Genomic DNA, 22,368 nt, shown 5'->3' with positions numbered 1-22,368 from the left:
TAGAACCTTGTCCACTTATTGCTATTTTTGGGGTCCCTTTGATTTATCCTAAATTCAGCATACAAAAATTGAATGTGCTATCATTTGCCTCTCTAATTGCCCGTAGATGTATCCTCCTACACTGGAAGTCACCAACTGCCCCAGGACAACACGCTTGGATAACTGATGTGATGTCATTCCTGAAATTGGAAAAGACAAAATTTTCTCCAAGAGGATCAACTGAGGGGGCGGCACGGTAGTCTGGCTAACGTGACTTCAAAGCTCTGCGAGCATTTGGTCTGGCAAAGATATTAAGCCCAACCGTTTCCCAAAGGCGTGGTTGACCCGCCTCCCTGAAATGCCTCAGTTTGCTACTGGTCGAAGCCAGAAAAGGCTGTGACGAAGCTTAAACCAATCACATCACTCTTTCCTCTGACGTATGTGACGCGACGGAAACTGCTTGAGTAACAGGAAGAAGATAAATACCTCCAGGGCTGCTCTTTGCTCCGTTTTCAATGAGAACTTCCCGTTGAATGCTTTCAATACAGCATCTACCGCTGTGTCAAAGGCTTGCCGCTGCTCCATGTTCGTAATGTTTCTAGTGAATGAAGCGCTTCCGGCATAGATTCTGTAAACAATCTATGGCTTCCGGTCGCAGTTCTACTACGTCAGTGCCTTGAACACGCCTCTACCCAGGGCCGTTGGAGATGCTCAAAGTTGATTGGCTCCCGATTTTTCGGGAGCTTGGAAGAGCTGGAGATAGCTTGCCTTGCCAGACTAAGCTCGCAACAGGCCCTCGTGTTGCATCACACTTAGGATGGGCGGGCCCAGGCTAGCGGCACGGTGGTGTAGTGGTTAGCGCTGTCGCCTCACAGCAAGAAGGTCCAGGTTCGAGCCCTGTGGCCGGCGAGGGCCTTTCTGTGCGGAGCTTGCATGTTCTCCCCGTATCCGTGTGGGTTTCCTCCGGGTGCTCCGGTTTCCCCCACAGTCCAAAGACATGCAGGTTAGGTTAACTGGTGACTCTAAATTGACCGTAGGTGTGAATGTGAGTGTGAATGGTTGTCTGTGTCTATGTGTCAGCCCTGTAATGACCTGGCGACTTGTCCAGGGTGTACCCCGCCTTTCGCCCGTAGTCAGCTGGGATAGGCTCCAGCTTGCCTGCGACCCTGCAGAACAGGATAAAGTGGCTAGAGATAATGAGATGAGATGAGGATCAACTGAAAAGTTTTACATTACATGGCAGCCTTTCCTCTCTTATTCTGATAGTGTCTACAGCTTCCAGTATTAAATTTCAAATAGAAAACATGAGACCAGAACAAACTTAAGACAGTAACACGCTTCATGCTCTTTGCTTTAGTATGGAAATGGACCAATGTGGGTGGTGAGGGTGGGTAGGGTTTCTTTTCTTTTTTCTGTATAATTGTCAGTTTTTGCTTGTTGTCTGATTGTTTATGAAAAAAATGGGACATGCCCATTCCTGTTTTGTGATATGTACACTGAAACTATGTCCTAATAAAACAAAATTATTTTAAAAAAAGGAAGTAAAAAGAAAGTACATAAATAAGTAAATGAAGGAAAAGGAAAAAAAGCGAGGTTGTACAAAAGTATTGAATGCAAGGGTGGCAATAATAGTGGTACATGTGTTTCTGCTGAAAATAATTATTTCTTGATGAGGGATTTGTTTTTCTCTGAATAAATTTATTTCAATTAAAAAAAGATATTACAAGTTAACTCATCGATATCATTATTTGTTTCGATTAATTTAAAATTTGTCACAAAGTTCAGAAAACATTTGCCAATTTGGTTTTTTAAAAATCCATTTAAAAGGGAACAGAGGGCAATAGAGTAAATATAACAATAAAATACACATTGACGAACCTTATTCAAGACTTACAAAAGTTTTCTGTTCTAAGGTTGGAAAGTTATAGTGTTTTGAAAGTAGCTCGAGCAAACTATTTCCGCAGTTTGAACAGCCCACCATGATATTAATTTTATCCAATCAGAATGCACGTTCATTTTCTCTGCATAACACTCATGACGTATGTATGTGCCCAGTTGTGTTGGCTCATTGAGGTTGGGAATAGCACGTGTGAAATACCCGTTTCTGCCTCTTGCGACGATTTCGCAAGTCCACGGGTGGCGCCTATCTCATTGCAGCAAATAAATTCTGCTGGACTCGTGAGCAACTCCACGTTACATTTTCCGCACAAGCACCACGCCGTGTCACCTGCACGCAGACGCTCTGCCCCACGCTCGCCATGCCCATGGTCAGCATCAGTCTCATCCTCGCCGTCATCCGAGCTTTCTTCTCTTATTTCATCACCGGAGTCGAGAGTACCTCTCCTAGGTTCAAACTGGTACCCTTCTAAGCCATAGCCTGCTTGCAGTGTGTCTTGCGGGATCTCTTCGTATGATTCGACAGAGCTGTCGCTTTCACTTGATGCGCCCGACGCCATGATTACACGCTTATCTCCTCTATTTCGGAGAGTTCCGCTAGTGCAGTGGGTAGCGCTGACGTCACGGTCTTTTAAAAATGGCGACTCTTGTGCGGTTTAGCGTATAAAGTATTATATTTACAATTACCAAGATATTTCGTTGTTTTCTAGTATATAAATTTGATAGAATACTTAAGAATACGTTACTTTGTCACATCAGCAACTGTATATATTATATTTGGTACCCCTTTAAGACTTGCTTCATTTTCATAGGGAACTTTGCAGTTAAATTACAACTATACATTTATGATCACTCCCTCCATCAAAATCTGTTGTTTCCCACTTGCACTGAATGGCAATAGAAGGCGAGCAAAAAGTAAGGTCTATATGAGAAAAGCCTTGATTATAAATTCTGGTAGGGGATCCATCATTTAGACACACTAATTCACAATTATCCAAGATACTTTCAATAAGTGGTGTGAATGTGAGTGTGAATGGTTGTCTGTGTCTATGTGTCAGCCCTGTGATGACCTGGCGACTTGTCCAGGGTGTACCCCGCCTTTCACCCGTAGTCAGCTGGGATAGGCTCCAGCTTGCCTGCGACCCTGTAGAAGGATAAAGCGGCTAGAGATAATGAGATGAGAGGAGATCGTTCCATTCATTCATAATGCTCTTTCTTCTCGTTCACGCATGCACACACCCACACACAGAGAGAGAGAGAGAGAGAGAGAGAGAGAGAGATGGAGAGGCGTGTACACAGGCCTGCCGCTGGCCTGTTAGGCTAAAAATAACGCAGCCTTCCCGATTCGCCTTCCGACCCCTCATTTTAAAAAGGTAGCCTACGTCGTGCTCGTGATGAGCTTTATCATAGCCTTCTTGGCTTACAGGAAACGAACATCCCTGAGTCAGGCTATAAACCAATTTTGATGCAGACATTAGCAGCTTGACGCGAGGAACTGGCCTTATTGCATTATCCCATTTATCCCGCTTCAGCAATGACTTCCCTTACGATAGGGCGCTTGAGTTTTTTTTCCCAGGAAGCCACGCAGAATTAAATGTACTGATAGGGCATGCAGGCTTTGCACCAATTAGGGTAATGCTTTTTCATTATTGTTAGTTGCCTTGGTGTTACCTTAAGTGGTTTCTTACATCTAATTATGATATTTTATTTTATTATTATTTTATTACATTATACTATTTATTTCATTTTAGTATTGGTTGAGGCAAGTGTTGAGTTCAATATTTCAAATAAAAACCTCCAGCTTGTTTTTTACAATTTATTCCTTGAATGTCAACTAAAGAATGATTGAAAGATTGCCACCAAAAAGGCAAAAAACTAAGGTAAAATCAGAGATGCACTGATTGACCAGCTGCCGATCGGAATCGACCGATTTTCCCGTGATCGGCCATGACCGGCGACCGGCCGGTCAAAATTAAAATATGCCGATTTTCTGCCGATCAAAACTTGTGTATCACAGAGATGAAAGTGGAAATACTCGTAATTCACAACTAAAAAGACTGCAGCTACACTGGCAGCTTGAACATGCTTTCTAGTGCGATTATGTTGCGCTTGCCCAGAACAGTGTCAGTCCTGCGCGCTTAACGAGCTCCGGCGCGCGCGCCGTTAACAAAAAAAAAAAAATTCACTATATTTGGATATCCAAATATAGTGAATTTTTTTGTGCCAGATATTGGATGTGAAAAGAAGAAAATGTTTGTGGTTGTGTGAATTTCCCATTACAGGAATTAATACATTAGCCTATTACCAAACATCTAGTTAGATTTGTACAAAGAGAGAGAAAAATGTCTTTGTTTGTTTTACAACCTTGGTTGCACTTGATTCCATTGGAAATTACTCTACAAATACACATTTGACAAAGATGATAGAATGGCTATGGTATAAGTATGACTGGAAATTATTTTTGTATTTTGATACTGAATGAAGAAATGGGTTGTTCTATAAGGCATAAGTTTTCAGATCTAAATAGGCTTATGAAAGTGTGTTCCATAGCAGTAGGCAAATAATATATGAGGGGGACGTTGTTTTTGTGCCAGATATTGGATGGGAAAAGAAAAAATGTTTGTGTGAATTTCCTATTTCAGGGATTAATATGTTAATACCAAACATGAAGAAAGATTTTACAAAGAACAATGTCTTTTTGTTTGTTTTCAACCTTTGAGGTGTTGAAAATTTATTACTGAAAATCTGGCAGAATGTTCTATTAAAGAAAAGATAAAAATAAAATAGTCTGTGTGTGCTGTGAAGTGGTTTGAAAAAATGAAATCGGAATCGGCCAAAATCGGTATTGGCAGGTCACACTCCATGGAAAATCGGAATCGGCCCAAAAAATTGCAGTCGGTGCATCTCTAGTAAAAACTAAACTTTAACTTCAATTTTGGTGAGTAATTTTCATAAATTTAAAAGACAGGTTTTCCACCAACATCAAGCCCAGCAAACTAATGGCCTGCCCTGTAATGTAAAGTTGGGTCGAGGAATGAAACCAGGCAGGGTTCTGGTAAAAATTGTTTTAGCTGTCTTCTCTTAAAGAACTTAAAAGAATTTAGATTGAACTGAATAATCTCAAATGCTTCTTATAGCTTTAAAATAGTCCCAGCAGGTGACTCTGAAGAAAAATACTGTGTGTTTGAACACCGCCCGCTGTAAACACTTTGCATACACCCCAATGACCGACTCCACCGACCGCCACGACACCACCGCGCACAATTCCCTCATCGGCACAGTAGAGCACCACAAATTGCTACCTGGTCTGTGGGAAACACTGATTGAACAATCAGAAGTGACAGGAGCATCTCCGCATTTGCCACACCTAGCTTTCAAGTGACAATTGGAACTAATATGTCCGTAGCGCTGGCATTTGAAACACCTGATAGGACCAGGTACATGACTCTGAAAATTCTAAAACCAAATTTTATGGTTTCAGGTAAAGTTTTCCTGAGAAGGTAATCAGAAAAGTGTGTAGCGTTTTTTTATATTTTAAGAACCTTTTGATGCCAACAATGTTGAATGAATTGGACTCTTTAAATCCTTCCAGCAAATCTTCATCCGAAATATCTGTATCAACTCCGTGGATTATACCTTTTACTTGGTTGAGAGGAACAAATCGCTCTACTATGATTGGTGTTCCTTCAAATTTAAGTTTCATGAGTTTATCAACATTTGCTCTATCAAGTCACTTTCAAATTTCCCCCAAGAATGGAGACACTGAATTTCATACCGATAGGAGTCTTAATAATAAGACCAAAATTTAAAAGAATTGGTTTTGGCAAGTTTGATATTATTGGATTCCGCTCTGAACACAACCTCCAAACTTTCATTTTCGTCTTTAAGCAGAACTGGCCAAAACAAACAACCGGGTTCAAACCCCGTTCTGTCTGCGTGCATGCCCACCAGCCCAGCCACTAAAATAAGAGCTGGTCCAACCAATTCACTTAAGTCACATAATTAGGTGATTAAGATCCACCTGTGTGCAATCAAAGTGTCACATGATGTCTGTATAAATCAACCTGTTCTGGAAGGACCCTGACTCTGCAACACTACACTGTAAGAAGTGATTTTGGAGAGTGGTAAATATAATCTATGCAAACCAGATAAAATTTACTCGATTATTGCAGTCAGCCAAGGAATTATAAAGTAATGGGTAAATTATACATATGCTACCTATTCGTTAACAGTAACAACCGTTACATGGAAAAATACGGTAAAATATACCCCAAAGCCGTGATTCCTGTGCTCCAAATTGCGCATGCGTCAGACCACGCGTTTGAGTGAGCGGGACAGGGAACTCTCGGACCGCCATCTTCCTCTCTCCGGCTGTTAGTTTAGTGAGTTATAAAACAGGTTCATTACTTGAAATGTTGTGTGAAGCTGTTGTACTGCACTTTATTTTGTGTTTTTTGATCATTTGGTGCATCATTGCTGCATATAAACAAGGCAGTTCAGTTATTTGTTGTATAAATGCACCTGGACTGCAGATTTGATCAGTCCAGAAACAACATTTGAAGCTGTTAGTTAGTGAGTTATAAAACAGGTTCATTACTTGAAATATTGTGTGAAGCTGTTGTACTGCACTTTATTCTATTATTTTATGATTTTATGGATTAAAAACATTGAGATGATGAACCATCTGAAAGTCTTTTTTTGGGGGGTACATCTTACCTTCTCCGAATAAGTAATGATATTAATTACCTTTGATTAGTAATTATCAGGCATTACCTACTAGCAAACAAGAGATAATTTTACCCAATTTCAATGAGAAAATAGCTGTTGAATAGATACATAAATGTGAGGTAAATTTTACCCAATTTAAGTTTTTCATAGCTTTTTATTTCAGTTATTTTATACTCAATATATGGAATTAAATCTACCCCAAACAAGTCAATGCAAATTGTTACCTCAGATTTATTGGGTAAATTCTATAGGTTACTTTTTTCAGTGTACTAAGCAAGCAACATGAGAACCAAGGAGCCTCCAAACAGGTCAGAGACAAAGTTGTGGAGAAGAATAGATCAGGGTTGGGTTATAAAAAATATCCCAAACTTTGAATATCCCACGGCGCTCCATTAAATCCATTATAGCACAATGGAAAGAATATGGCACCACTATAAACCTGACAAGAGAAGGCCGCCCACCAAAACTCACAGAATGGGCAAGGAGGGCATTAATCATAGATGCAACAAAGACACCAAAGATAACACTGAAGGAGCTGCAAAGATCTACAGCGGAGATGGGAGTATCGGTCCATAGGACCACTTTAAGCTGTAAATGCCACAGAGCGAGGCTTTATGGAAGAGTGGCCAGAAAAAAAAAGTCACTGCTGAAGAAGACATGTTTGCCCAACAGCATGTGGCAGACTCCCCAAACACATGGAAGATGATTTTCTGGTCAAATGAAACTAAAATTTATCTTTTTGGCCATCATGGGAAATGCTACGTGTGGCGCAAACCCAACACCCTGAGAACACCATTCCTACAATGAAGCATGGTGGTGGCAGCATCATGCTGTGGGGATATTTTTAATCTGCAGGGACAGGAAAGCTGAACAAGCCTGAAGGAAAGATGGATGGCACTAAATACAGGGCAATTCTGGACGAAAACCTGTTTGAATTATTAGCACCCCACATAAAATATGGGTTAAAAATCTCATATCTCTAGCCACTTTATCCTGTTCTACAGGGTTGCAGGCAAGCTGGAGCCTATCCCAGCTGACTACGGGCGAAAGGCGGGGTACACCCTGGACAAGTCGCCAGGTCATCACAGGGCTGACACATAGACACAGACAACCATTCACACTCACATTCACACCTACGGTCAATTTAGAGTCACCAGTTAACCTAACCTGCATGTCTTTGGACTGTGGGGGAAACCGGAGCACCCGGAGGAAACCCACGCGGACACGGGGAGAACATGCAAACTCCGCACAGAAAGGCCCTCGTCGGCCACGAGGCTCGAATCCTGACCTTCTTGCTGTGAGGCAACAGCGCTAACCACTACACCACCCCGCCCTTGGGTTAAAAATATTTGGAAAAAGTAAAAGTTTATGGTTAATTATCTTACGTTTCACACTGAAAATATGATGGGGAAACTGAACCTTTGAAGTAAATTTATCTTTTAAGAAAATATTATGAAAGCGAATATACGGATCATAATTATTGGCACCCCTCAAAAGTCTTATGGGCAAAATGCAGTACAAGCTTGCTCACATTTATAATTTACTTGAGGGTTGTTTTTTTTTTTTAAACTCATTACACTGAGTGTTTAGGAACTCCAAGTGGTCATCCAGGACTATGACCAAAAGTATGTGGACACCTGAGCATCACTCCTATACGAGCTTGTTCGCTCATCTAGCCATAAGGCCGATGAGCTATTACCATGGCATGGCAGCCGTCATCCACAATTCAGTTAAATCGTATCTCCTCCATCAATTCTCCACCGATTTCTGTTCCAATTGTTTTGTTTGAAAGAACTTCTCACTCCGCACAACACTTGGTCATTGGTGTGTCAAATTATTTGCTAACGAGTTAGTAATTAGGCCAAATTAATGAATTTTCAAGGCCTCTCACTACAATTTTATTTCCTCTCATTTCTCATCCAATTCCAGTTCTGATCAATGTTTTGGGAAGATCTTCCCTTGAGGAACAAAACTTGGTCATTTGTTTGTTGACTTTCCTGTTGTAAACAATTTGTTTACAACTGCATTTATTATTTTCATATCTCCTCCCTCAGTAGATTTCAGTACTGATTGGTTTGAAAGAACTAGTCATTCTGAACAAAATTTGGTCATTGTATTGTCAAATTTTTACTATTGAACTGCTAATTAGGTCAACTTCATGAATTTTGGGACTTCTCATTAGAATTGTATCTTCTCTGGAAGTTCTCACCCGCTTTCAGTTCTGATCGATGTTTTGGGTAGATCTTCCCGTGGGGAACAAAACTTGGTTGTTTTGTTGGTTTTCTTGTAAACAAAATTTGTTTACAACTTTGTTTATTTTCAGTTAAATTGTGTCTCCTCCCTCAGTTCTCAATGGATTTCAGTTCTCATTGTTTTATTTGAAACAACTAGACCTTCTGCACAACACTTGGTCATTATATTGTCAATTTTTTGCTAATAAATTAGTTAGATCAACTTAATGCATTTTCCTCTGACTAGAATTATATCTCTTCTCTTATTTATCATGTGAATTCAGTTCTGATCGATATTTTGGGTAGATCTTCTCTTGGGGAACAAAATGTAGTCCTTTGTTGATTTTCCTGTTGTAAACAATTTGTCGTGGAGGTTGGTCCTCTCTCTCATCACATTTCAGTTCTGTTTGATGTTTTGGTAGTCGTGATTGTTTCTATGGCAAGCCAGATGAGCTACTACATCCTTCAAGTTCTGGTTGGACATTCCATCAAGTTGCCATCCCCTTTTGCACATATAACAGTCTCCACTCTTCTGGGAAGGCTTTCTACAGATTTTGGAGTGCATTTCTGAGAATTAGTGCTCATTCAGCCAAAAGAGATATTGGACAAGAAGGTCTGGCTCTTATTCAGTGTTCAATTCATCTCAAAGGTGTTCAATCAATAGTGTTGAGGCACTAGGTAGCGTTCTCATGCATGGCATGCACCAAACCCAGATTCGTCCATCAGACAGACAGATATGAAGTGAAGTGAGATTCATCTCTCCAGAGAATACGTGCTCCAGAGTCCAGTGCCAATGTGTCTTACAGCACTCCAGCCTACATTTGGTATGCGTGGAGCTGCTTGGCCATGGAAACTCATTTCATGATGCAGAGTTCTTGTACTGATGTTGCTTCCAGAGGCAGTTTGGAACTCTGTAGCAAATGATACAACAGAGGATTGGAGGAGAGTTTTATGACTGAACACTAACGCACTCCATCAAAGCTGAGCTGCTGCTGTTCTGAGATTCAGCTGACTGGGGAAGATCTAGCAGGGCAGGAAGTTCATCCTCTGACTTTTGGTAAAGGTGATATGCCACGTTAAAAGTCATGGAGCTCTTCAATACGATCCATTCTACGGAGATGACATGGCTGCAATAGTCATTGTCGTAGCTTGAGGTCAAGTGTCCTTTCCAAGATCATCAAGGCGCAGGGTGCTTGGAGAAGCACATGGTCCATGATCTTAGAGCCTTCTGCTAAGGAATTGTTTAGAGTGGTGATCAGTTCACGACGCTGATCCACACTGCTCAGCCAGGGAGGATCTCGTTCCATGGCAACACAAGAGAGTTGATGGGATCCTCCGCAGGTTGCATCCATTTACACACACGTTCGCACCTATGGACAATTTAGAGTAGCCAGTTAACCTAACTGCATGTCTTTGGACTGTGACGGAAACCGGAGCAGACAGAGAGAACATGCAAATGCCACACAAAAAGCCCCCGCTGGCCACAAACCCAGAACCTTCTTGCTGTGAGACAACAGTGCTAACCATGACACCACCGTGTCATCATGGCAATAGTATGTGCTTGATTTCTGCACCTTTGGGTGTGGCTGAAACACCTGCATCACCTCAGTGGCATATGGGCTGTCCACATACTTTTGGTTATACAATTTGTACTCCGGGGCGGCACGGTGGCGTAGTGGTTAGCGCTGTCGCCTCACAGCAAGAAGGTCCGGGTTCGAGCCCCATGGCCGACGAGGACCTTTCTGTGCGGAGTTTGCATGTTCTCCCCGTGTCCGTGTGGGTTTCCTCCAGGTGCTCCGGTTTCCCCCACAGTCCAAAGACATGCAGGTTAGGTTAACTGGTGACTCTAAATTGACCGTAGGTGTGAATGTGAGTGTGAATGGTTGTCTGTGTCTATGTGTCAGCCCTGTGATAACCTGGCGACTTGTCCAGGGTGTACCCCGCCTTTCGCCCGTAGTCAGCTGGGATAGGCTCCAGCTTGCCTGCGACCCTGTAGAAGGATAAAGCGGCTAGAGATAATGAGATGAGTTTGTACTCAATAAGAATGTTTCAGTCATATATTTCCAGCTAATTAACTTTTTTTTTAAATAAGCCTAGTTTTTCCATTTCCTGTGTTTACCTACAGGGTGCGAATAATCCTGGAGTTGACTGGATATCATCTAGAAGTGATCATGTGCACTCTGTACATACAGTCTGGGATGAAGGAGAAAACACTGGGCCTGGGATTTTGCTTTTTATCCCAAATCAAGTGAATAACAGTCATTTATTCAGCTCCATGCTCTTTATGCTGTTCAGTGAGAACTAATCCAGGTCATTATCAGCCCACAGTGTTGTGTTTTTATGATCATTTGACTCACCTGTGTTTGTTGTGTCTATGCAGGCTTCATGTTCCTCGGTTTTAACCATGCACTCAGTGATTTGATCATCTCCACACTCCTCTTTCACACAGCACTGCTCCTGCACCAAATCCAGGGAACACACTCCAGAGTGCAACATCACACCACAAACTGGCAAAGACACAACACTGGGATAGGCGATCAAAAACACTAACATCAATAAACCCTATCAGTGGCTTGGGAGGAGAGGCACAGGACGGAGTTCTTCTACGAGATGTGTGTAAATTACAAACATGAATGAGACTATACTGCCCTCTGCTGGACACAAAAATACACAGCCGCACCCAGCACATCCCTGTGTCCAAACTCGCTCACTCGTTCACTACTCCCTACATAGGGAATTACTATATAGAGGACTATATAGTGAGCTCATCTCATCTCATCTCATTATCTCTAGCACAGAAAGGCCCTCGACAGCCATGGGGCTCGAACCCGGACCTTCTTGCTGTGAGGCGACAGCGCTAACCACTACACCACCGTGCCGCCAAGGCTGAACTTTTAGCACAAATATTCAGGAGAGTGCATAGCTCTAGAAATCTCACTGAAGAGGCTAAAGTAATGAGAAGTCAAGTTTTAAGGAAACACCCAACTGTCTTAGACAAGAAAGAGAGTTCAGATGACCCTTTGAACTTGCCTTTTACCATGTTTGAGCTGAGGAAGGCAATTAGTTTTGCTAAACAGACCACCCCAGGGAGAGACATGGTATGCTATAAAATGATTGCAAACATGACAGTTGGTACTCTGGAAAGAGTGTTAAAATTTTTAAATAAGATTTGGGAAGGTGGTGTAGTGGTTAGCACTGTCGCCTCACAGCAAGAAGGTCCGGGTTCGAGCCCTGTGGCCGGCGAGGGCCTTTCTGTGCGGAGTTTGCATGTTCTCCCCGTGTCCGCGTGGGTTTCCTCCGGGTGCTCCGGTTTCCCCCACAGTCCAAAGACATGCAGGTTAGGTTAACTGGTGACTCTAAATTGACCGTAGGTGTGAATGTGAGTGTGAATGGTTGTCTGTGTCTATGTGTCAGCCCTGTGATGACCTGCCGACTTGTCCAGGGTGTACCCCGCCTTTCGCCCGTAGTCAGCTGGGATAGGCTCCAGCTTGCCTGCGACCCTGTAGAATAGGATAAAGCGGCTAGAGATGATGAGATGAGATGAGATTTGGGAATCTGGACAACTTCCAGAAGCCTGGAAACATGCAATCATAGTGCCTGCTCTGAAGCCAGGGAAAGATCCTTCTGACCCTGGTAGTTATCGACCAATTGCACTAACGTCACAACTAGGTAAAATCATGGAAAGAATAGTTACTGAAAGAGTAACCTATAATTGAGAAAGCAAAGGTCTTTTCTATCCATATCAGAGTGGGTTCCGCAAAGGTCGTAACACAATGGACTCAGTATTGTGTTTAGAATCAGATATCAGGAAAGCACAGACTCATAAAGAGATAATAATACAGTGGTGCTTGAAAGTTTGTGAACCCGTTAGAATTTTCTATATTTCTACATAAATATGACCTAAAACATCATCAGATTTTCACACAAGTCCTAAAAGTAGATAAAGAGAACCCAGTTAAACAAATGAGACAAAAATATTATACTTGGTCATTTATTTATTGAGGAAAATGATCCAATATTACACATCTGTGGGTGGCAAAAGTATGTGAACCTCTAGGATTAGCAGTTAATTTGAAGGTGAAATTAGAGTCCGGTGTTTTCAATCAATGGGATGACAATCAGGTGTGAGTGGGCACCCTGTTTTATTTAAAGAACAGGGATCTATCAAAGTCTGATCTTCACAACACATGTTTGTGGAAGTGTATCATGGCATAAACAAAGGAGATTTCTGAGGACCTCAGAAAAAGCGTTGTTGATGCTCATCAGGCTGGAAAAGGTTACAAAACCATCTCTAAAGAGTTTGGACTCCACCAATCCACAGTCAGACAGATTGTGTACAAATGGAGGAAATTCAAGACCATTGTTACCCTCCCCAGGAGTGGTCAACCAACAAAGATCACTCCAAGAGCAAGGCGTGTAATAGTCAGCGAGGTCACAAAGGACCCCAGGGTAACTTCTAAGCAATTGAAGGCCACTCTCACATTGGCTGATGTTAATGTTCATGAGTCCACCATCAGGAGAACACTGAACAACAATGGTGTGCATGGCAGGGTTGCAAGTAGAAAGCCACTGCTCTCCAAAAAGAACATTGCTGCTCGTCTGCAGTTTGTTAAAGATCACGTGGACAAGCCAGAAGGCTATTGGTAAAATGTTTTGTGGACGGATGAGACCAAAATAGAACTTTTTGGTTGAAATGAGAAGTGCTATGTCTGGTGAAAGGAAAACGCTGCATTCCAGCATAAGAACCTTATCCTATCTGTGAAACATGGTGGTGGTAGTATCATGGTTTGGGCCTGTTTTGCTGCATCTGGGCCAGGACAGCTTGCCATCATTGATGGAACAATGAATTCTGAATTATACCAGCGAATTCTAAAGGAAAATGTCAGGACATCTGTCCATGAACTGAATCTCAAGAGAAGGTGAGTCATGCAGCAAGACAATGACCCTAAGCACACAAGTCGTTCTACCAAAAAATGATTAAAGAAGAATAAAGTTAATGTTTTGGAATGGCCAAGTCAAAGTCCTGACCTTAATCCAATGGAAATGTTGTGGAAGGACCTGAAGCGAGCAGTTCATGTGAGGAAACCCACCAACATCCCAGAGTTGAAGCTGTTCTGTACGGAGGAATGGGCTAAAATTCCTCCAAGCCGGTGTGCAGGACTGATCAACAGTTGCTGGAAACGTTTAGTTGCAGTTATTGCTGCACAAGGGGGTCACATCAGATACTGAAAGCAAAGGTTCACATACTTTTGCCACTCACAGATATGTAATATTGGATCATTTTCCTCAATAAATAAATGGCCAAGTATATTATTTTTGTCTCATTTGTTTAACTGGGTTCTCTTTATCTTCTTTTAGGACTTGTGTGAAAATCTGATGATGTTTTAGGTCATATTTATGCAGAAATATAGAAAATTCTAAAGGGTTCACAAACTTTCAAGCACCACTGTAGCTGTATTCTTTGATACAGAGAAAGCTTATGACATGCTTTGGAAAGAGGGTCTATTAATCAAATTAGATTCATTAGGATTAAGTGGGAAGGTATATAACTGGGTTTTGGACTTTTTATTCAACAGGAAAATTCAGGTAAGGGTAGGTACAGAATACTCTGAGGTATATACAGTTGAGAATGGCACACCACAAGGTAGTGTGTGTAGTCCATTATTATTTAATATTATGATCAATGATATCTTTTCAAGCATTGAGCAAAGTGTAGGGAAGTCTTTATATGCGGATGATGGGGCTCTCTGGATTAGAGGCCGTAATATCTCATATGTTAAAAAGAAAATGCAGGCAGAAATAACTAAAGTGGAAAGTGGGCAAATGAATGGGGTTTTAGGTTATCAATCTCTAAAACACAAATAATCTGCTTTTCAAGGAAACAAAGAACTACTCCTCTGGCTCTAAAATTATATGGTCATCACCTGGAGCAAGTCAAGTCAGTTAGATTTCTAGGGGTATGGTTTGATGAGAAACTGACATGGAAAGTTCATTTGGACAAAATGAAAAACGCATGTAAAAAGATACATAACATTCTGCGTTGTTTGTCAGGGCAAACCTGGGGAGCAAGCAGGGCATCCTTAACAAATATATACTGGGCGCTTATGAGGTCGGTTTTTGATTATGGTTGTGTAGTATATATGTCTGCAGCAGAATCAAATACTAAAATATTAGATGTCTTGCAAGCACAGGCCCTGAAGATTTGTAGTAGATCCTTTAAGACCTCCCCAGTACCATCCTTGCAGGTGGAAATGCCATTAAGTCTAAGAAGGGTGCAACTGATGTTAACATATTGGGTTAATGTTAAAGGCCAAAATGATGAACATCCAACAAAAGAAATTTTGAAAGATTGCTGGGTACATAATAAAACCAACTTCAGAAGCTTTGGGTGGATAGGTGATGCCAAAGCAGAAAGTATAGGGCTACACCAGCTGCAGTACTGCCCTACTGTCCCTTTGTCTCCTATTCAGCCATGGTTGTTTCCCCTACCATTAGTAGATTTGGGCATTCACCTAGAAATCAAAAAGAAACCAAAAGAGATGTCAATTAAGGATGTGGTACAGAATTATTTTCATGTGCCTTACTTATGCCACACACTTATATTTACGGATGGCTCAAAAGACCCAAAGAGAGGTTGTGCTGGCTCAGCAGTATGTATACCATCAAAAGTATCAAGAAAAGAATAAGTGACAACATGTCAGTATATACCACTGAGCTGGTTGCAATCCTGTTGGCACCAGAATGGCTCAAAGGAAATAGTCTTCTTAACCATGTAATAATCTCAGATAGCAATTCAGCACTCCAAAGTATTCAGTCAAATAAATCATTCAGAAGTGACATCATTCACGAAATATATATTTTACTGTATAAGCTAGAATTAAAGGGCATGTCTGTCCTTTTTCTGTGGGTACCTGCCCATGTTGGTGTGGAAGGGAATGAACAGGTGGACAAACTAGCAAAGCAAACCTTACAACATAAAGACATTGACATACAGATCCCAATAAGTCAGGGTGAGGCAAAGGTTTACATCAAGAAGTATTGTAAATCTACCTGGCAGGAGTATTGGGATGGTAACGAAAAAGGAAGACACCTATACGCAGTGTTGTGCAAGTTCACACTTTTTTTGAACTAGTTCAAGTTCAGTTCAAACATGTTCAAAGTGAACTGGTCACGTTCATAGTTCACAGTTTTAATTCTGAACTAGTTCAAAGTTCAGTTCATTTTACTTTTAGGCGGGATATGAAAATAAAGACTAAAATCATATGCTACATTCTAGCTCAAAACTACTCACATATTATAGATATTATATTCTATCACACAAAATGGAAGTTATTGTACATACTATATATGGAAAAAGGACAAAATATTTTGATTTCTTCACTGACTCAACCACTGCACCAAAACGTTACACGTGACTTCAAACAAATGCTTTCAGTTTCAACTAACAGTAACTTCTAATAAACTAGTCTGATGAACGAGGATTTCTCAACTTTGCTTAGTGGTTGTAAATCTTCCACAATGTAGTCAATAATCAGTTTATCTACCTGCTGCTGGGAGACAGTGGTACTCTTGAAGGCTGCAGGCAGTGTGACTTGGATTTTGGGATTTTGGCAGGGGATCTTCTTGCCCTTTCCCTTCTGATCCTCGAGGACTTGCATATATGCTTTGAAACTGGACAGATGCTTCAACTCAGTGTGTCGTTTCAAATTTGAGAACGACGTTGTCGATGTTCTTACTTGTTTTTTTCAGGAAAGGTGGACAGAGCTTACACAGAAAGGTAAGGTTTTTACCGTCTGAGTCTTTGTGTGAAATTGTGTAAAATTGCTGTAAATAACCATGAGGAGAATCCGTCTCATCTGTGTTCTCCGTGCCGCTACTTGAACTTTCACTGGCCATGTTGCTGTGAGTGTGCGCCGGCTGTGGTGTGCGCGCTGTCTGCTGCCTGTAGCTAGGGAATGCTGGGTTACGCCTACTCTGCTCTGCTGCATCATGGGTAACGTAGTATGGAGCCAAATCATAGAGCCATCCACTATCTCCGGCTTCACACTACGTTATCCATGATGCATTGCACACACGCGGCACCTCAGGGCAGTGAGTGACAACAACATCAGACTGACAGTGAAGTAGTAGAACGTAAAATATCTTGCAAGTAGACGTGCCACTCGATTCATCAGGTTTCATGTTTCATTCATCTTCATGTTTGTCGTTCATGTCGCATAATTTGAACGAATTCACGTTCAAGTTCTTTCATTACAAAGTTGTTGTGTTCAGTTCAAAGTTCATGGAAAAACGAGCATGTTCAATGAATGCATTCTTTTGAACGCGTTCATGCACAACACTACCTATATGGCATACAAAAAGAGGTTGGCACAGGAAGAATAGAGGGAAGGAATAGAAGAGATGAATCCATCATTACACGTCTAAGAATAGGTCATACAGGTCTGAATTACTCACTGAACGTGATAGGCAGACATCAAACAGGAGGTTGTGATTACTGTGGCCAGTCAGAAACAGTGGAACATACACTACTACACTGCAAACAGTATAAGGGAAAAAGGGATCAGCTCTTTCAATCCCTGAGAACAGCTAAGCACAGTAATTTTACCCTACCAGGACTGTTAGGTAAAACATCTAGCCATATTTACCACTTTATTCTCAGGTTTTTGAAAGAAACTGGGCTAGCCCAGAGAATATAGTTTTTATTTTCTTTCCTTTTTTTTTTTGTTTGCTTGTTTTACATATAGAGTACCTCCAACGTCTACCTGTTCCACACTCCAGCCCAGTCGGTGGCAGTAATGCACCTTTCTAGTTGGTTGCCAACCACCATTAAAACCGAAAAAAGAAGAAGAAGAATGAAAAGAACGAAAGCTTTCAGACACTAGTCCGTCACGTTGGTATTTACGTCATTACTGTCACACAATTAAAATGTACTGGATCAGTTGGCTGGTGGGTTTTCAAAATAATAAATACATATTTGTTATTTACCAGCTGGGAGGTCCGTATGGTGAAATACCATGACCGAGGTCTTGAAAGTACTGACCGAGGCCTCTGGGCCGAGGTCAGTATTCAAGGCTGAGGTCATGGTATTTCACCATACGGACCGACCTTAAAGGAACAGTCCACCATACTTCCATAATGAAATATGTTCTTCTCTGAATTGAGACGAGCTGATCCGTACCTCTCCGAGCTTTGTGCGACCTCCCAGTCAGTCAGACGCGCTGTCACTCCTGTTAGCAATGTAGCTAGGCTCAGCATGGCCAATGGTATTTTTTGGGGGTGTAGTTAGATGCGACCAAACTCTTCCACGTTTTTCCTGTTTACATAGGTTTATATGACCAGTGACATGAAACAAAGTTCAGTTACACAAATTGAAACGTGGCGATTTTCTATGCTATGGAAAGTCCGCACTATAATGACAGGCGTACTAACACCTTCTGCGCGCTTCGACAGCGCATTGATACCTTCACTCCTGTTTTTTTTTCTCTCCCCCGCCCCCCCTAACTTCCGTCAATACAACCAACGTGACCAACAAGACAAGTGGCCTGCACTCCTTGGAACACAGTCTAGTCAGGGGGGTGGGGGAGAGGGGGAAAACAGAAGTGAAGGTATCAATGCGCTGTCGAAGCGCGCAGAAGGTGTTAGTACGCCTGTCATTATAGTGCGGACTTTCCATAGCATAGAAAATCGCCACGTTTCAATTTGTGTAACTGAACTTTGTTTCATGTCACTGGTCATATAAACCTATGTAAACAGGAAAAACGTGGAAGAGTTTGGTCGCATCTAACTACAGCCCCAAAAAATACCATTGGCCATGCTGAGCCTAGCTACATTGCTAACAGGAGTGACAGCGCGTCTGACTGACTGGGAGGTCGCACAAAGCTCGGAGAGGTACGGATCAGCTCGTCTCAATTCAGAGAAGAACATATTTCATTATGGAAGTACGGTGGACTGTTCCTTTAAGCTGGTAAATAATATATTTATTTTTTTCTTTACCAAATTCTAACAGAAAACGAGAGCGCACAAAAGGGAAAACCGAGCCGAGCCGCCATTTTGAATCCTCATTCACAGCTGTAATGCAAATGGCTTCCTCCTCGGTATACAAGTGCACTTCCATGGCAGGAAAAAAAAAACTACATTTTGCCGCCTACGTAGTCCCCTATTTATACAAAATTGAGTCATTCAGGATTCAGCCATGTTTTTGCTCGGCGTTAGCAACAGTTACAGGTTTTTAGCTTTCTCCTGAAATGTTTTCTTTTATTTCTTCTTCCTCAGGGTAGCAAAATTTGCTTTTGCTGTGAACGCTGTCGTTATCGCTGCCCATGCTGTAAAATTAATGCTATTCTCCTGAGAAATGCTGGCAAAAATTTATAAGATTTTTGATAATCTTATAAATAAATCTTATTAAAAAAAGATAAATGTTGACAAAAAATGCTACTATGTTTGTTGCTGTGAACGAGCGAGCCGCCAGAGGGCCGTAACCGGGGGCCGTACCGTAGGATACGGACCCGCTCGCCAGCCAATCAGAGCACAGGATTTGGACCGCGAAAAAAATAAATACATGTATTTTTGTGATAAATACATATTATACTGAGTGTATTTCCCACATTAATCAATACAAAGTACCTGCACCTTTCAGGTTTTTTTAATCAAGGCTGAATACTTTCTTCTTTTCTGCTGCCTTTTATTAAATCAAATTTCTTCTTCTTCTTTTGGCTGCTCCTGATTAGGGGTCGCCACAGGAGATCTTTCGTCTCCATTGCTCCCTGTCTTCCACATCCTTCTCTACCACTCCTGCCACTTTCATGTCCTCTCTCACCACATCCATGCATCTCCTCTTTGGCTTTCCTCGTTTTCATGGGCCTGGCAGCTCCATCCTCAACATTCTCCTTCCAGCATGCTCTGCATCTCTTCTCAGGATGTCCCCATACCATCTCAGTCTCATCTCTCTTAGCTTAATTCCCAAGCTCTCCACATGTGCTGTCCCTCTGATGTGCTCGTTCCTTATCCTGTCCAACCTCGTCACTCCCATCGCAAACCTTAACATCCTCAACTCCGCCACCTCCAACTTTGCCTCCTGTCTCTTCGTTAAGGGTACGGTCTCCAATCCATACATCACAGCTGGTCTCACTACTGTCTTATACATCTTACCTTTCACTTTTGCTGGGACTTTCCTTTCACAAATGACTCCCGAAATCCTTCTCCAACTGCTCCACCCTGCCTGCACTCTCTTTCTCACCTCACTATCGCAGCCCCCATTTTCCTGCACAGTTGACTCCAGGTACTTGAATTCACCAACTTTCTTTACGTCTACTCCTTGCATCTTCACTACACTCTCATCCCCATTCTCATTGATGCACATGTATATAGTGCCCTATATAGTGCGTAGTCTGAAGTCTTGAGCACCGCAATGCTTTTCAATTAAGAGATGTGCCTCGTCAAAAGTTAAGTAGTGAAATTTCTTGCCTTCTTAATGCATTTCAGATCAAACAGTAAATAATAAAAAAAACCACAGTAAATAGGCCTATTTCACAACCGTAGTAATCCATATTACAGTGCCTTGAAAAAGTATTCATACCCCTTGAACTTTTTCACATTTTTCCACCTTACAACCACGAACTAAATTTTTTTATTGAGATTTTATGTGATAGACTAACACAGAGTAGCACATAATTGTGAAGTGAAGCGAAAATGATAAATGGTCTTCAAAATTTTAAACAAATAAAAATCTGAAAAATGTGGTGTGCATTAGTATTCAGCCCCCTGTCCTCTGATACCTCTAAATACAATCCAGTGCAATCAATTGCCTTCAGAAGTCATCTAATTAGTTAATAGAGTCCTACTGCGTGTAATTTACTCTCAGCATAAATACATTTGTTCTGTGAAGGCCTCAGTGGTTTGTTAGAGAACACTGAAGAACAAACAGCATCATGAAGACCAAAGAACTCACCAGACAGGTCAGGGATAAAGTTCTGGAGAAGTTTAAAGCAGGGTTAGGTTATAAAAAAATATCCCAAGCTCTGAACATCTCAAGAAGCACTGTTCAGTCCATCATTCAAAAATGGAAAAAGTATGGCACAACTGCAAACCTACCAAGACATGGCCGTCCACCTAAACTGACAGAGCGAGCAAGGAGAGCACTGGTCAGAGAAGCAGCCAAGAGGCCCATGATCACTCTGGAGGAGCTGCAGAAATCCGCAGCTCAGGTGGGAGAATCTGTGCACAGGACAACTATAAGTCGTACACTCCACAAATCTGGCCTTTTTGGAAGAGTGGCAAGAAGAAAGCCATTGTTGAAAGACAGGCATAAGAAGCCATGTAGGGGACACAGCAAACATGTGGAAGAAGGTGCTTTGGTCAGATGAGACCAAAGTTGAACTTTTTGGCCTAAATGCAAAGCGCTATGTGTGGCGGAAAACTAACACTGCTCGTCACCCTGCACACACCATCCCCACTGTGAAAGATGGTGCTGGCAGCATCATGCTATGGGGATGCTTTTCTTCAGCAGGGACAGGGAAGCTGGTCAGAGTTGATGGGAAGATGGATGGAGCTAAATACAGGGCAATCCTGGAAGAAAACCTGTTGGAGGCTGCAAAAGACTTGAGACTGGGAAGGAGATTCACCTTCCAGCAAGACAATGACCCTAAACATACAGCCAGAGCTACAATGGAATGGTTTAGATCAAAGAATATTCATGTGTTAGAATGGCCCAGTCAAAGTCCAGACCTAAATCCCATTGAGCATCTGTGGCAAGACTTGAAAATTGCTGTTCACAGACGCTCTCCATCCAATCTGGCTGAGCTTGAGCTATTTTGCAAAGAAGAATGGGCAAAAATTTCAGTGTCTAGATGTGCAAAGCTGGTAGAGACATACCACAGAAGACTTGCAGCTGTAATTGCAGCAAAAGGTGGCTTTACAAAGTATTGACGCAGGGGGGCTGAATACTAATGCACATCACATTTTTCAGATTTTTATTTGTTTAAAATTTTGAAGACCATTTATCATTTTCGTTTCACTTCACAATTATGTGCTACTCTGTGTTGGTCTATCACATAAAATCTCAATAAAAAACTTTTAAGTTTGTGGTTGTAAGGTGGAAAAATGTGAAAAAGTTCAAGGGGTATGAATACTTTTTCAAGGCACTGTATGTCAAGAAGCCATGGCCTAATGGTTAGCAGCTTTGGGACCAAAAGATTGCCAGATCAATTCCCTGGACCAGCAAGAATGGCTGAAGTGCCCCTGAGCAAAGCACCTAGCCCCCAACTGCTCCCCAGGCTGCTCTGGGTATGTTGTACGTCACTCTGGGTAAAAGTGTCTATGAAATGCCTGTAATGTAATAAAAACCCAATAAATAGCCTTAGTACTAGGTGGCACGGTGGTGTAGTGGTTAGCACTGTCGCCTCACAGCAAGAAGGGTCTGGGTTCGACCCTCACAGTCAACGGGGGCCTTTCTGTGTGGAGTTTGCATGTTCTCCCCGTGTCTACGTGGGTTTGGTCCAGGTGCTCTGGTTTCCCCCACAGTCCAAAGACATGCAGG

The 22,368-nt window shown here is 41.9% G+C and overlaps 1 protein-coding gene across 1 annotated transcript in view; it reads right to left on the bottom strand.

The window, feature by feature from the left end:
- LOC132869617 (zinc finger protein 664-like) overlaps window positions 1-11,431 on the bottom strand; it is a 28,467-nt gene extending 17,036 nt beyond the window's left edge. The window contains exon 1 of the mRNA XM_060902905.1: window positions 11,192-11,431. Within this exon, the coding sequence (XP_060758888.1) occupies window positions 11,192-11,387 (196 nt within the window). The 5' untranslated portion in view covers window positions 11,388-11,431. The remainder of the gene's footprint in view (window positions 1-11,191) is intronic.
- Between the last annotated feature and the right edge of the window lie 10,937 nt (window positions 11,432-22,368).

Source organism: Neoarius graeffei, chromosome 21, assembly GCF_027579695.1.
Source record: "Neoarius graeffei isolate fNeoGra1 chromosome 21, fNeoGra1.pri, whole genome shotgun sequence".
NCBI classification, from domain to species: domain Eukaryota; kingdom Metazoa; phylum Chordata; class Actinopteri; order Siluriformes; family Ariidae; genus Neoarius; species Neoarius graeffei.
This window is presented reverse-complemented; position numbering and strand designations above follow the sequence as displayed.